Genomic DNA, 14,371 nt, shown 5'->3' with positions numbered 1-14,371 from the left:
GGTGCAGAAGGCTGTGCATATTTTTAGTTGGATCTTGCCTTAAAAATAACATTAACCTGTATTTAAAAATCTTTATTTAAAATGTGACTTGGGGTATAAATATTTCAAGTTCACAGTGATGTTATCAGAGATGAATCACGGCAAAAGTTGGAGTTGTACTATGCCATTAATTGTGAGGTAATTCAAAGTCAAATAAGTTTTCTCTCTCATCCCTTAAAGAAGACACTTTTTTGCATGATTGAAAATACTGTTTCTTAACTGAACCAGACTGCAATAAAAGAAGCTTGCATACTTGTGCAGTATATGGAACAGAGCAACAACAACAAAAGTGGCTTAACTGAAAAGTGAGAAAGTACAAAACTGCAGTGGCTATCTGAGGGTGGGTAGAATCACATTACAAAATCGAGTAATTCTCCACCCAAGCACTACTAGTGAAGGACTTCACTGGTTTCCTAAACATACTCCAACAGCCTTCCTGCCTCCACTTTGTAAAGCCAAGCAATGATGTCAACAGTCCACCTGTGAGAGTGATGCAGCCCCTAGGTCAGGGTCACAGGGAACTGTGATAAAAGCCATGCAATGTTAATTACATACACCTCTTGTTTTACTGCTGATTTCCTCTGATAAGGCTCAGTTCATTTTTCCTGGAAAGACTTCCATGCTGAAAGGGAAACCGAGCCAACCATAACACAAAGCTAACACTGCTTACAGAATGTGAAGACAACATACCATGTTTGTGTTACACAAGAAGCTATATGTCCCATTTCAATGCTAGGTTAAATATGAATTGCATTAATTTACACATTCTAGTAATGCAAGATTAAATCACATGTTTGTTATTGCAAATAATTATTGCTGAAAGAGAATTTATTACCTATTTTCTTGAAAATACTCTTTCAGGTTAAGTTTGTTCTTATAATAGAGAGCTCTGAGCCATGCCAATTAAAGCAGAGTTATAATAAGCTGTTTTCTGTACTAAAGCAATTAACAAAAACAACTGAACAGCTCTTCCATGTTGAAGTGAAGGGAATACCTACAGGTGAAAACCATACTTTAAAACTACAGTATGATGTCCGACACTTAATTAGTATTCAGAATTATCATTGCAGTTTCAATGAATGTGCTGTGCTATATCATGTACTGTGGAATTAAGAGACTTCTGAACACCTTAAGGGTCTCTGCAAATTAAATATTAGGATTCTTGTCCTTTCCCTAACTGAACCAACAACCAACAAAATAATTTTTAAAACACTGCGTTTCTTCTTCATAATCTAATCCAACCTGATCTTAAAATGGGATGTTTACCCACATGCTATCTATTTTAAGGATAGTACTATAGTATCGGATCACTTGTTACTTTGATGATCAAGGTAAAAACCTCCAGCATTCATCCCCTTCTAATTTTTTTTTGGCTAACCAAATATTTTCAGGTGGCTTCCTTACATATTTAGACTAAGTGGCTATGGAATATTGAGCTGTGCAAGAAAAAGTAATGCCTGCAAATCCTAGGGCTCAATGAAACATGCAAATTTGCTGACAGCATAGCACTTCCAGAGCATGGAACATCTGGACAGGGGTGAAAAAGAAAAATGCACAGAACTATCACTACAGTTTGTTTAATGACAATCATAACCTTTAATTCTGTAATGTGAATGATAACTCTATATGAGTGATCCTTCTAGAAATCTGATTACAGAGCTCCAAAATGCTACTAAAACCAGGAACTTCATAACAGGATCTGTATTTTGAAATATACATTTATTTTCATTTAATTACATTTAGTTTGCATATGACTACAAAAGTTTTAAGGAGCTTATTTTATAGGTTTCCTTTACTTTTTATATAAAGTAGAAATAAATAAATTAAGAGCCACAGAAGAAATCTTATTTGGACTCCTTAGTGGTCAGTGGATTATAATGTCTTGCTTAACAAGTTCACAAGTGTCAACAAATCTTTAAAGAGGGGCTGTTATGATTACCTTATGTAAGCAATATTAGAAAAACTAGTTAAAAGTATAGTCTATCTCAAAACAATCAAACAACAACAAGAAAAGAGAAAATTGAAGAATTAATATGACTCTTGCATATAATCATATGATCATTCTGCTTATATGTTACATCCAGTGTCTGTCTATTTAGATTGTAACTCTTTGGACACTTACTCTATGTGTGTACAATAGGGGTCTTTAGGCTCTGTTAGAATAAAAATACATAATAATTAAAAGTACATACAGACACACTGTAGGTTACACATTAAATTGTCCATATTCTTGATATGAAAAAGATCTGCATGAGAGCACTACATCTCTCATTAAAGACAGAGTGCCTGGCTCACATGTGCCTTTCAAAGTCTGTCCAGTCGGAAATTACATATGCAAAACCTGCTCCATGACCACCCAAATTTTGGTTCCAGCCTTGAAACTGCCATAACTGCCCCAGATGGGCAAACACTATAAAAGGCACACTTGAGCCCTTATTCTGGCCACCACTGACCCCTGGACAACCCTCCCCATGCACATTACTCCAATTAGGCCTAACAGTAATCTGCACAAAACATAGATTTATGCCAAGTCATGGCTAGTATGCACTAAAACATGCATACCAGGCCTCACTACTAAGCCCAACCCCAGCACTTCCTTCTCTGGCAACCTAAAGAGTAACATTTCCATGAATTTGAAGGAGCACCAGACAGTATCTGACTTTCATTTCCCTGCCTGGCCCTATGTATGTGTGCAATCCAAGCTGAAATTTGGCAGTAAGAAAATAACTTTTAATTATTTCATTCTACTGTCAGTAATTAGAGTTTAGTCTTCTTCATCAAAGTATCAGATGTTATGAGTGTCATTTACTAACTGTACATGGAAGGGTCCAACCATACGATTGACAGCACTTTTAGAAAATCGTAGTAGCCACTGTGCCGCACTTGTGGTGAATGCACTTACCCTGGTCATGTACATAGAAAGCATATCCCCACGGCCAATGAGTCCTAATGACCCAGTTCCCTGAACTCCAGGACCTCTCCTTCTCAGGAACGACTTCCTTCCTTGCTTCCAACATTTGAATGTTTCAGAGGGAATTTAAAAAAATAAGTTAGATGCTCTCAGCCATTCCCCAGTGTGCTGCCATGTAAGGAAATCATGCTGCGTTCTGGGAAGATGAGATAACGCCAGGCGAGTGTTCTCCGGAAACGCAGTAGTGCCTGTGTCCCTTCTCTAGCACCATTCCATGATTCAGCTACATGACTAGTAATAGCTCATGCCATGTGATGTCAGAAGCTGTTCACAACAGAATTTATGGGGCTGGCGATAAAGGCAGCAGCTTCTACGAATCACAACAGTACACCAAATGAAGAAGTGGAACATTACATATTATACGCCTTGTATTCTAAGCTGTTACTTTTAAGGGATGGGTAGGAAGAAAATGTTTCTATAATGAACAGAGTTACAAAGTTATTCCTAAAAATGCAATGATGGGTTCTTATTAGTATCTTATACTTTATGCAAACATAGTAGAATAGCTGATACTGGCAGATATATTTAAAAATACACATGCAAAGCCTTCAGTACATCCATCCAAATCCAGCAGGCTGTGGATACAGGCTGAAATTTTCAAGAAACTAAGGAAGTCAGGCTTGTAAATCTCATTTTCTGTGTAATTTGGGTGCCTAATTCCCTTAAACTCACTTAAAATGTCCAAAACACCAACACAAGAGCTACTTTTTCAAATGAAATGTGAAACTCCAGTTGAGGAATTACATTAGCCCATCTTGTCCTACTGGCCTGGAGCCAAAAGACACAGGAGAATAAAATGATTTTTAAAACATGAACTCTCTGGGATCACTTATATAACAAATGAAAACTCACCTAACTACATATAGTCTGTTGCTCTCAATAGCAAAAGAGAATGTGCTTTCATGACAAATTGTGTTATGAAGAGAGAGAAAAGATACATTTCAAGTCTAATATTTGTCACTCACCGTTCCTACTAATGGGTAGATGAACCCAGCTCCGATGCTGGCCCGCACATCACTAATAGGCAGAATGAAGCCAGTTGGAACACCTTTCCTCTCAGGCTGGTGGGAGAGGGACAGGTGAGTTTTTGCCATACAAATTGGAAGATTTCCAAAACCCTGACAGAAGACAAAGAAGGAAGAAATATTATTTGTAAGGTTATTCACAGATTAAAAAAGTCACAGATTCCAAGGCAAGAAGGGACCACTGTGATCATCTAGTCTGCCCTCCTGTCTAACTCAGGCCACAGAACTTCCCCAAAATAATTCCTGTTTGAACCAGATCTATCTTTCCTATCTTTTAGGAAAACATCTAATTCTGATTTTTAAAGTTGCAAATGAAGTCCCTAACCTGCAACATCTTACCTGTTACGCATCTTCTTAATCATCTGTTTTAAGATTAAATAAAGGCACACAGTTTTCAAACATGTAGACACACTCACGATATTTAAAAGAGATGCTTGATAGAGAAAAGGCTTCCTTTCACCAGAATGACTAAAGCTGTGGTACAAATAGCACCTATGATATGCAATCTAGGAGTAACTGATCCCTTAGCAGGAAAGCGATTGCGATTAACCACACGGAAGAAAGTTTGTACAAATGAAATTTATCTTGAAAAAAACATTATTGATACATGTGCTGTGGCTTATACACCAGCTTGAAAAATCAACAAACAAATGTTGAGTGTATCAGATAAGAAAAAAGTTGAATTTATTATATTCTGTCAAATATAAAATCAAACCTGTCCAATTTTTGGCCCAATTTTGCACTTTGTGTAGATATTTACACTTGTGCAAAGTGAGTCTTAAGGAAATGTCTACATGGTGACGGCAAAGCATAACAGAGGGCTGTGATTTGTAAAGTATTCTGACATATAGTACCTATCTTTAAAATGGGAAACAAGGAAGACCTGGGGAATTATAGACCAGTACTCTAATTTCAATACGTGAAAAGATACTGGAGCAAATTATTAAACAATCAATTTGTAAGCATCTGGAGGATAATACGGTTATAAGGAAAAGTTAGCATGGATTTGTCAAGAACAAATCATCCCAAACCAACTTCATCTCCTTCTTTGAAAAGATTACCGACCTAGCGAATAAGGGGAAAGACTAGACCTTGATTTTAGTAAGGATTTTCACACAGTTCCGCAAGACATTCTCATAAGTAAACTAGGGAAATGTGCTCTAGATGAAATTACTATAAGATGGGTGTACAACTGGTTTAAAGACTGTACTAAAAGAGTAGTTAATCAAAGGTTTTCTATCAAACTGGGAGGACATATCTAGTTGGGTCCTATGGGGGTCAGTCCTAGATCCAGTACTATTGAACTATTCAGTACTATTTTCATTAATGACTTGGATAACGGAATAGAGAGTATGCTTATAAAATTTTCAGATGACACCAAGTTGGGAGGGATTGCAAGCACTTTGGAAGACAGGTTTAAAATTCAAAATGACTGTGACAAATTGCAGAATTGGTATGAATTCAAGAGATAAACTTCAATAAAGACAAATGCAAAATACTTCATTTAGGGAAGGGAAAATCTAATGTACAACTACAAAATGGGGAATAACTGTTTAGGCGGTAGTACTGTTGAAAAGGATCTGGGGGAGATAGTGGACCACAAACTGAATGAGAGTCATCAATATGATACAGCTGCAAAAAAGCCTAGTATGATTCCAAGATGTATTAACAGGAATGTTGTATGTAAGATGCAGGAGGTAACTGTCCCACTCTACTCGGCACTGGTGAGGCCCCAGCTGGAGTACTGTGTCCATTCTGGGCATCACAATTTAGGAAGGATGTGGACAAATTGTGAAGAGTCCAGGAGGGCAGCAACAAAAATGGTAAAAGGTTTAAAAAACCTGACCTATTAGGAAAAACAGGAAAATACTTAGTCTTGAGAAAAGAAGACCAAGGGGAAACCTGATAACATTGTTCCAATAATGTAAGGGCTGTTCTAAAGAGGATGGTGATCAATTGTTCTCCATGTCCACTACAGATAGGACAAGAAGTAATGCGCTTAATCTGCAGTATGGGAGATATAGGTTAGATATTAGGGAAAAAAATTCTAACTTTCAGGGTAGTTAAGATCTGGAACATGCTTCCAAGGGAGGTCATGGAGTTCCCATCATAGGAAGCATTTAAAAACGAGTTGACAAACACCTCTTGAGGATGGTCTAGGTTTACTTGATCCTGCCGCAGCGCAGGTCTGGACTTGACTTTTGGAGGTCCCTTCCAGCCCCACATTTCTATGATTCTATGTTGTGCTCTATCTTCCCCTTGTAGACCCTGATGGTTCGCAGGTACTTAGTTCATGTTAACACACAGTCCTCTTTGAAACAATTAACGTCAATTACATTAGTGGACTTTACAAATCACAACCCTTTAATGCACTTTGCCATGTAGACAAGCCCTAAAATGGTCCATACTGATGTGATAATATTTTACAATCATTTTGTACTCCATTTGCACAAGTATAAGCTGCAAGGCTGTGGAGAATCAAGTCCAGTGTGTTCCTGATTGTATGCTTTGATGTCACTTTTACCTGTTTGCTGTAACAACTGATTTGAGATTGAGCTTCAGGAGACAATTCTATATCCTCAGCTCCATAAACCTTCTGAGCAATGATTCTTATTTTTTCAATAATAGGAAGCTGTAGAAACAAAGAAGAGCACAAAAATATTAATAGAGGTCATTGAGGGACTAAGATACTCTGTACTGAGGGTTTGTCCAAGTCTCTCAGTCAGATTCAGTCCAGAGGTAGGCAGGTTTCCTCTGGGCCTTTGTTATAGAAAAAGCATTATATTGGAGGAGTACATGGGGTGGAAAATGGTTTTGTGGGGATGGAAGCTATAGATGGTTTGTGCAGCCCCCAAACCAGGCAGTAATAGCCAGGCACAGGGCACAGCCAGAATGGCTGGGGGGATGCACTGATTCCCCTTCCCTCTGGCAGAAATCCAAAAATAGTGGGGATTGCAACATCATCTGCCCTTCCTCAGAAGGCATCTTGGGGTGCAAGGGATTTTCATAAACAAAAAAGTATAAATTTACTTTTCATTTGCAGGCCTACAAGAAAGGAGGACATTCTTGGCTTAGTTTTAAGCAGCAGCAATTGACATAGGACATGAGCCAAAAAGCTGCAGTGGGTAACAGTGATCACTACCAGGGTTGACTCTGTGTGTGTGTGGGGGGAAGGAGTGGGAGAGGAAACAATTGCACCAGGGCCCCAAGCTCAGGGGGCCTCCAAAATGTCTGTGTAAAAGTTAAATGGTAGAGGTCAGGGCCCCAGAAAACAATGTACTGAGGCCCTCAAATTTCTCTCAACAGACCTGATCACTACACAGTTGTGTTTGCTATGATGATTAACAAAAACTACAGTTAATGTGACAGGGTATCGAGTGGTAGTGAATGCCTGCTCCTCAGGAGTAAAAGAAACTTTATAGCAGGGTACCATATATGGGTCAATATTGCATTGACCAAAATTCTTCCTCATTCTCTCCTTCCCTGCTCTCCCCCCCGACTCTGTAAGCACCTATATTGTAAAGCACTTTGAGATCTTTGGAGAAAAGATGTTATAGAAGTACAAAGCATTCTAGAGTTATATTTTAAAATCATGTATAACTTGATAAGTGTCCAATTTTAAAAGTTTTACCATTAGGATTCCAGACCTCTTTTAAAGTAAGTACATTAGGAGATGAAAACAGTACTTCAAAAAACTGTAAAGAAAGACCTGATAATCTCTCATTTCCCCTGAGCTTTTAAAGCAGAAATATTTATTTTGACACTCAGAGTCAAGAAACTGGTTCGTGAATATTACACACAGAGCATGTGTGCACCAACTTTTGTTTATAAGAGTTCCACAGTATCCCTTTAAAGATATCCTTATTACACAGAGCTATATCAACTGAACACAAGTGTTTGTGTCAGCCAGACTCTTTTTGTTGCCCCTATTACTTCTGATTTTATGATTTATTTTTGAAAGAGAAAATTCCAAAGCAGACCGACTGCACATTAATGAGATCTCCAGTACTAGAGGCATAGCAAGAACAAAAAGCTGACTTGCCACCCATTAGAATAAACTAAATCACAATACAAATAAGGCTTCTAAGTCTTGTCCCAAACCCTTCCTCCACAAAAGTCTGGTAAAATGGGGTCTAATTGTAAGCAGTGTCAGGATGAGCTCCACCCTGACATCTGGTGGTGAGGTGTGGCAAGTTGTGGAAAAGAACTTCAGGGGCCGATGTCATTTGCATAGGCACACCCACCACGCCTAGAATGAGACCATAGCTGCCCAAATGGTCACTTTGGCTGCTGTGGGATCCCCAGTGTCTCTGTTATTGGGGCAGGAAGAATAAATTGTTATTACCCTGATTATGGGAACTGTGCTTGGAACTGTACGTGGCCTTTTGTTATGATGGAGGGATTCACCATCAACTAAGTAGCACTCGCTAGGCAAGGGTCATGGGTTCCAAAACTGTGTGAATGGAGAGAGGCTGGGGACAAGTAGTAGTACTTGGTGGCATGGGCCCCTTGGTGAGGGCCTTACATGCTGATTGCACTTCCTCCTCTCTTCACTGTGGAATATCAGAGCTAATTTTGATTTCATTAGAAGTCTAGTTATAGGCTGCTGAGCTCACTTTGGGCTGACAGTGCACCAGCACTGGGGCTCCCCAACTATAAGCTGAATTCACCTAAGAGCTGAAATCACTGAGTGTTGTGTTAAGTAGTGGGGGAGCCTGAAGATATATTGTGGAGCAGTTTGCGGGACGGCTGGTGAAGCAGTTCGACGCGGAGCAGTGTGTGGATGGCAGGAGCTGCTTGTGGGCCGTGGAGCTGAGTTCGTGGGGCAGCTGAGCGAAGGAGTTCGTGGGGCGGCTGGCGGAGCGGAGCGCAGCTGAGCAAAGGAGTTTGTGGGGCGGCTGGCGGAGCGGAGCGCAGCTGAGCAAAGGAGTTTGTGGGGCGGCTGGCGGAGCGGAGCGCAGCTGAGCGAAGGAGTTTGTGGGGCGGCTGGCGGAGCGGAGCGCCGCTGAGCGAAGGAGTTCGTGGGGCGGCTGGCGGAGCGCCGCTATGGAGCTATGGGGCGGTCAGCTTCAGATCACGTAAGGTGCCTCTTACCCCCGTCCCATTTCCACCCAGGTTGGGAGGTAAAGCTCCGCCGATAAACTTTCGAACTCTGGGGCTGCCCTGACCAGGGACAGAGACTTTTGGGGCATTGGACTTTTGGGACTTTGGGTGATTTGGGGTTGCTGGACTCAAGAACCAAAGGGAAAAGGGCATGCCCCAATTTGCCTGGGGTGGGGTTGTTTTTGCTCATGGGTTGTGTTATGAATCCTGTTGGTGGTGTTTCCCCAACATAATGCCACATTGTTTCTCTCTGTTATTAAAAGACTTTTGCTACACTCAGACTATGTGCTTGCGAGAGGGGAAGTATTGCCTCTTGGAGGCGCCCAGCGGGGGTGGTATATATTTGTCCCAGGTCACTGGGTGGGGGCTCGAGCCGGTTTGCATTGTGTTATTGGAATGGAACCCCTAGATATTGAACCCGGCCCTTGTTGCTGCCAACTCTGACGGGCAGAAGGGTTACATAATGAAAACTATGCCCCTGGCTATCTTTTGAACATGAGGACTGCATGGCTACTGCCATTTAACTGCATGGGATTATGTAACATTCTTGACTCTAGGCTTTCTAACAGATTCCAACCCATGCAATAAAATCTAATGAAGGTCGGAGATAATGGATCATAAATATCCTGGATGCAATTCCTGGCAACACTAAACTGAGTGGAATACTTCAGCTGGCATAGATAGCCATCATGAGACTAAACCTCTCCCATGACCATTATTATGATACTTTCATGTCAGCTGCAGTTGTAAATACAGAGGAAAAAATGCAAAACATCTCTGTTAACTTGTCTTTTGGGTGCTGCCTGAATGCAGCCAAGTACTCAAAGCCACAGCACAAGAAAACATTCCACTGTCTACTGTCAATAAGCTGACTGGCAGAGAACAGAAAGCCTCCTGTTGCCTCTTTGTCTGGTTTTTAACTTTTTTTTTTTTTTTTTTTTTTTTAAGAAGCAGAATGTGTTAAAGTCGCAATGAAGTGTTCAAAAGGCAGAGCTGTTCATTTAGAGTCAAACTGTATTTGCTTCACAATACTGCAGACTATTTTTCCAGAAACAGGCCACTCCAAGACAATTCTTGTACTTATTCCTCCGGTGGCCGTATTTATAATTTCCAAACCAAGGGCCCATTCCTGCCAGGTGCTGGCTACCACCAGCTCTGATTACTTGAATCAGGATAGAGGGTGTCCTGCTGCTCCCAGAAGTTGCTCAAAAACTTGCAGGATTGAGTTCAAGTCTATCAATGGAGTTGTATGAGAGTACCAGTATATGGTACTCGCAAAAAGAAAAGGAGGACTTGTGGCACCTTAGAGACTAACCAATTTATTAGAGCATAAGCTTTCGTGAGCTACAGCTCACTTCCTCAGATCTGAGGAAGTGAGCTGTAGCTCACGAAAGCTTATGCTCTAATAAATTGGTTAGTCTCTAAGGTGCCACAAGTCCTCCTTTTCTTTTTGCGAATACAGACTAACACGGCTGCTACTCTGAAACCTGAGTATATGGTACTGCTTTACAAGAATTTAGAATACTTCTCAAGCTCCTATTTAAACTACATTTGGGTAATGATAATGCCCCAAAATTTTTGAATGTTTGGCCAGGCAGAAACATGACTTTGTAAGAGTATGTGCGAATGCAGTTTTCAAAGGTGGAGGAGGCAGTCACAAGAGTAGGACACGTACGCACCAATGGGGAGGCTAGTGGCTAAAGCCTTGCATATATGCCTGAGCCTATTTTCAGAATTGCATGGAACTTAGGTCAAACTGGATGTGCACCAGCTAAGTATTGTCTTGGCAGGAGCAAGCCAGGAGCTCTCTAATCCAAGGGTTCTCAACTTCTCTCTTTCTGAGGCCCCCACAACATGCTATAAAAACTCCACAGCCCACCTGTGCCACAATAACTGTCTTTCTGCTTATAAACGCTAGGGCCAGTGTTAAGGGGTAGCAAGCAGGGCAACTGCCTGGGGTCTCAGGCCACCGGGGCTCCCATGAAGCTACATTGCTCAGGGTTTGGCTTCAGTTGCAGGTGGCAGGGCTCTGGGCCTGGGCTTGGGCTTCAACTCTATGCAGCTGGGCTTCGGCTTTCTGCGCTGGGCCTCAGCGAGTCTAATGGTGGCCCTGCTTGGTGGCCCTCCAGACACCTGCTCACGACCCTTCAGGGGGCCTTGGACCCCTGGTTGAGAATCACTGCTCTAATCAGCCCTGAGCTTGCTCTCACACACACTTCGCTTGAGTTTGAGGGGCACTGTACTGTGTGCGGGATTCCCCTGTTTATCTGAAACTAACCTTTTCAAAAGGTATTATATTTTTTAGAGTCCATGGCTATCCCTATTTAATATCAGTTCAGAGTTTGGAACTAAAAGTTTTTCTCCATGACTCAGACTAAGTAAAACATCTAAACAATTCAATGTAATTTCATGAACTATCTTCTAAATAGAAACCACAAGGTACAGTATGTGATGCATACCCTCAATTCAATTAAAACAACAAAAAAAGGATTTATCAAGATCGAGGCTCTACTAATTGAAGTCAGTTTTTACCTATTTACCACAGCAGTGAGCAGGATGTCTACATAACATTTATGAACAATTCATGATTCTTCTTGTGTTTGCCTTTTAAGAAAGCTTATTGTCCCTACTTTCTCAATAAAGTTATCAAACGCTTTGCTACCAAAATCCTAATACGGTCATTGAGTAACATCTCCAACTACCAGGTCACTCAAAGAAACAAGAACAGCCTAAACATCTTTTTCATAACAAAGGTTTTATGTTATGAATTTTACCAGTTAGAATTAACTAAAACTCCTCAAACAAAAATGTTAAAGTGTCTTGTTTCTATTCCATACTGAAATGATTCCACAAATCCAATGAGATAGAAATTTCTAAGTGGAGAGGACAAGTCAGAAGAATCTGTATTCATACAAATCCCAAGTTGCAAGAACACAAATATTATAGTAATGTTGAAAAAGTGGCCACCACATCAGAGAAAGGATATTGAATGTGCATTGTTAAGAGAATTCTAAGAGACAAACAGTTTCTTAAACAGCAATAATGTGCAATAATAGAGATGCCATGGCAATTCAATAGAAGTTGAGAGCATTCAGCATATTGCAGTATAGGAACCAATAACTTCAATGATGTTAACAACAACAACAACATTCGTAGGGCTAGATCCTGTAACTGATTGGCACAGGGATCCACATTTGCAGATCCAGTTGCAGGATCTGGCCCATACTTTGCACTTCTATGGTTCCCAATTTAGCAAAGCACGCTTAACTTTAAGTCAATGAGACTTAAGCATTTGCTGACTCAGGGCCACAGGGTAAAATTTTGAGAAGTGCCTAAATAACGTAGGCTTCTGAGCCCCATTTGCAAAAGGGATTTAGACCAGATTTTTAAACATATTTAGGTGCTTAAGATAGGTGCCTATTGGGATTCCAAAAGCACCGAGGTGCTTTACCCCATTGAAATTAGTAAGAATCTCACTAGGTGCCTATCTGCATCTTTAGACCTCTAGAAATTTGACAATTAGGAGCCTAAAAGACTTAATCACAATGAGAATTCGACTGCTAAGTCACTTACTCTTTTTTTTTTTTTTTAAATAATGTTATCCGTAGTATCTTACATCGGATGTTGGCAACACATCTCACAAACAGCTTCACAATGCTCCTGCTATCTAGGTAAGTACTGTATTAACTCCATTTTACAAACAATTAAAAATGAAAATTAAAAAACAAAAACATCCCTCCTCCCTCCCCCCGCTTTATATAAGGTTGTGGATGTTTTTACATAAACTGAATAAATTTAAACAGCTGATAAAAAGACATTTCCAGCAACCACCTCATTAATTTTGGTAGTTTTGGTGCGTCTTTAAATGCAGTATAAATTAAAGATATTGGAGAACTAATTTCAGATAAGCTCCTTCTGCAAAATATAGCATGAAACAGTCAATGTATATTTATACTGAACATGACATGAAATGCAGTAGGGTCACATTACATGCATACCTGCTGGTGCCATTCTGGGGAAACAACAGACCCTCACAGCTTTGTTAGAAAGCATATATATTGCCGGAAAGTGACACATTTAGAGACACCTGCGGTACATGCTTCAACCCATAAGAATGCAGAATGTGGAAACAAATTAATTCAAACAGGAAGTCACAAACACCATGAATATGATTAACTCCTTAGCTCCAAGAGCTGGATATTACCTCCATCCTGCAGCACTTAATACAGTACAGCAAAATGCAACAAGTGCGATAGTGACAGTCATAAAAATATTAACTTCATTATTTTAATACAAAATAATTACACCGAGGAATCCACCTGAATAAAACTATATATGCAAGATATACAGTACAACTGCAGAGTTACGAACACCAGAATTAAAAACTGACCAGTCAACCATTTGGAATCTAAGTATGCAATCAAGCAGCAGCAAAGACAAAAAAAGCAAATACAGCATAATACAGTGTTAAATGTAAACTACTAAAAAAAATACATGGAAAGTTTAAAAAAAGATTTGACAAGGTAAGGAAACTGTTTCTGTACTTGTTTAATTTAAATTAAGACGGTTAAATGCAACATTTTTCTTCTGCACAGTAAAGTTGCAAAGCTGTATTAAATCAATGTTCAGTTGTAAACTTTTGAAAGAACCACCATAACGTTTTGTTCAGAGTTATAAACTTCCATTCCCAAGGTGTTCATAACTCTGAGGTTCTACTGTAGATAATATATAATAATATAGAACATAATGTGTTACATAACATCTGAAGACGAGCTCTTTATAAGCTCAAAAGCTTGTCTCTGTCACCAACAGGAGTTGGTCCAATAAAATATATTACCTCACCCACCATGTATATCTAATATCCTGGGACTAACCGGACTATACAATACTGCAAACTATACATGCAAAGACAGTGGCAATAATAACAACAATAATCTAATTAATAAAGATTAGCTCTAAACTAGATTTCTGACTATTCTGACTCCTCAATACTTAGTCCAACTTTAATTATGACTTTGAATCTATCCCAGACATGGAGAGAGTCTATTTGAGATGTACAGTAATGGTAATAAAATATCTAGGGGCAAAATTCACCTATTTCCTGATAAAATCTTTAAGGGAGAGATTTTCAGAAGCTCTCAGAATAGGCCTAACTCTGTTCCCATTGAACTCCGTGGTAAAATTCCTGTGGACTTCAATGTGATCAGAGATAGATCAATGCTGAGCGCTGCTG

General features: G+C 39.9%; 1 protein-coding gene across 3 annotated transcripts in view; it reads right to left on the bottom strand.

Moving 5' to 3' along the window:
• The window catches only part of MTHFD1L (methylenetetrahydrofolate dehydrogenase (NADP+ dependent) 1 like), a 248,531-nt gene that overhangs the window by 59,532 nt on the left and 174,628 nt on the right, over positions 1-14,371 (bottom strand). For all 3 annotated transcript variants that reach the window (XM_084624122.1, XM_084624120.1, XM_084624121.1), the window contains 2 exons: positions 6,560-6,667; positions 3,976-4,128 (listed from right to left, as the gene is read on the bottom strand). In XM_084624122.1, the coding sequence (XP_084480248.1) occupies positions 3,976-4,128; positions 6,560-6,667 (261 nt within the window). The remainder of the gene's footprint in view (positions 1-3,975; positions 4,129-6,559; positions 6,668-14,371) is intronic.

The sequence above is a fragment of the Lepidochelys olivacea genome (genome assembly GCF_965140295.1).
Source record: "Lepidochelys olivacea isolate rLepOli2 genome assembly, chromosome: 3".
Lineage (NCBI taxonomy): Eukaryota > Metazoa > Chordata > Testudines > Cheloniidae > Lepidochelys > Lepidochelys olivacea.
Note: the sequence above shows the minus strand (reverse complement) of the source record. Positions and strands in the feature narration are given on the sequence as shown.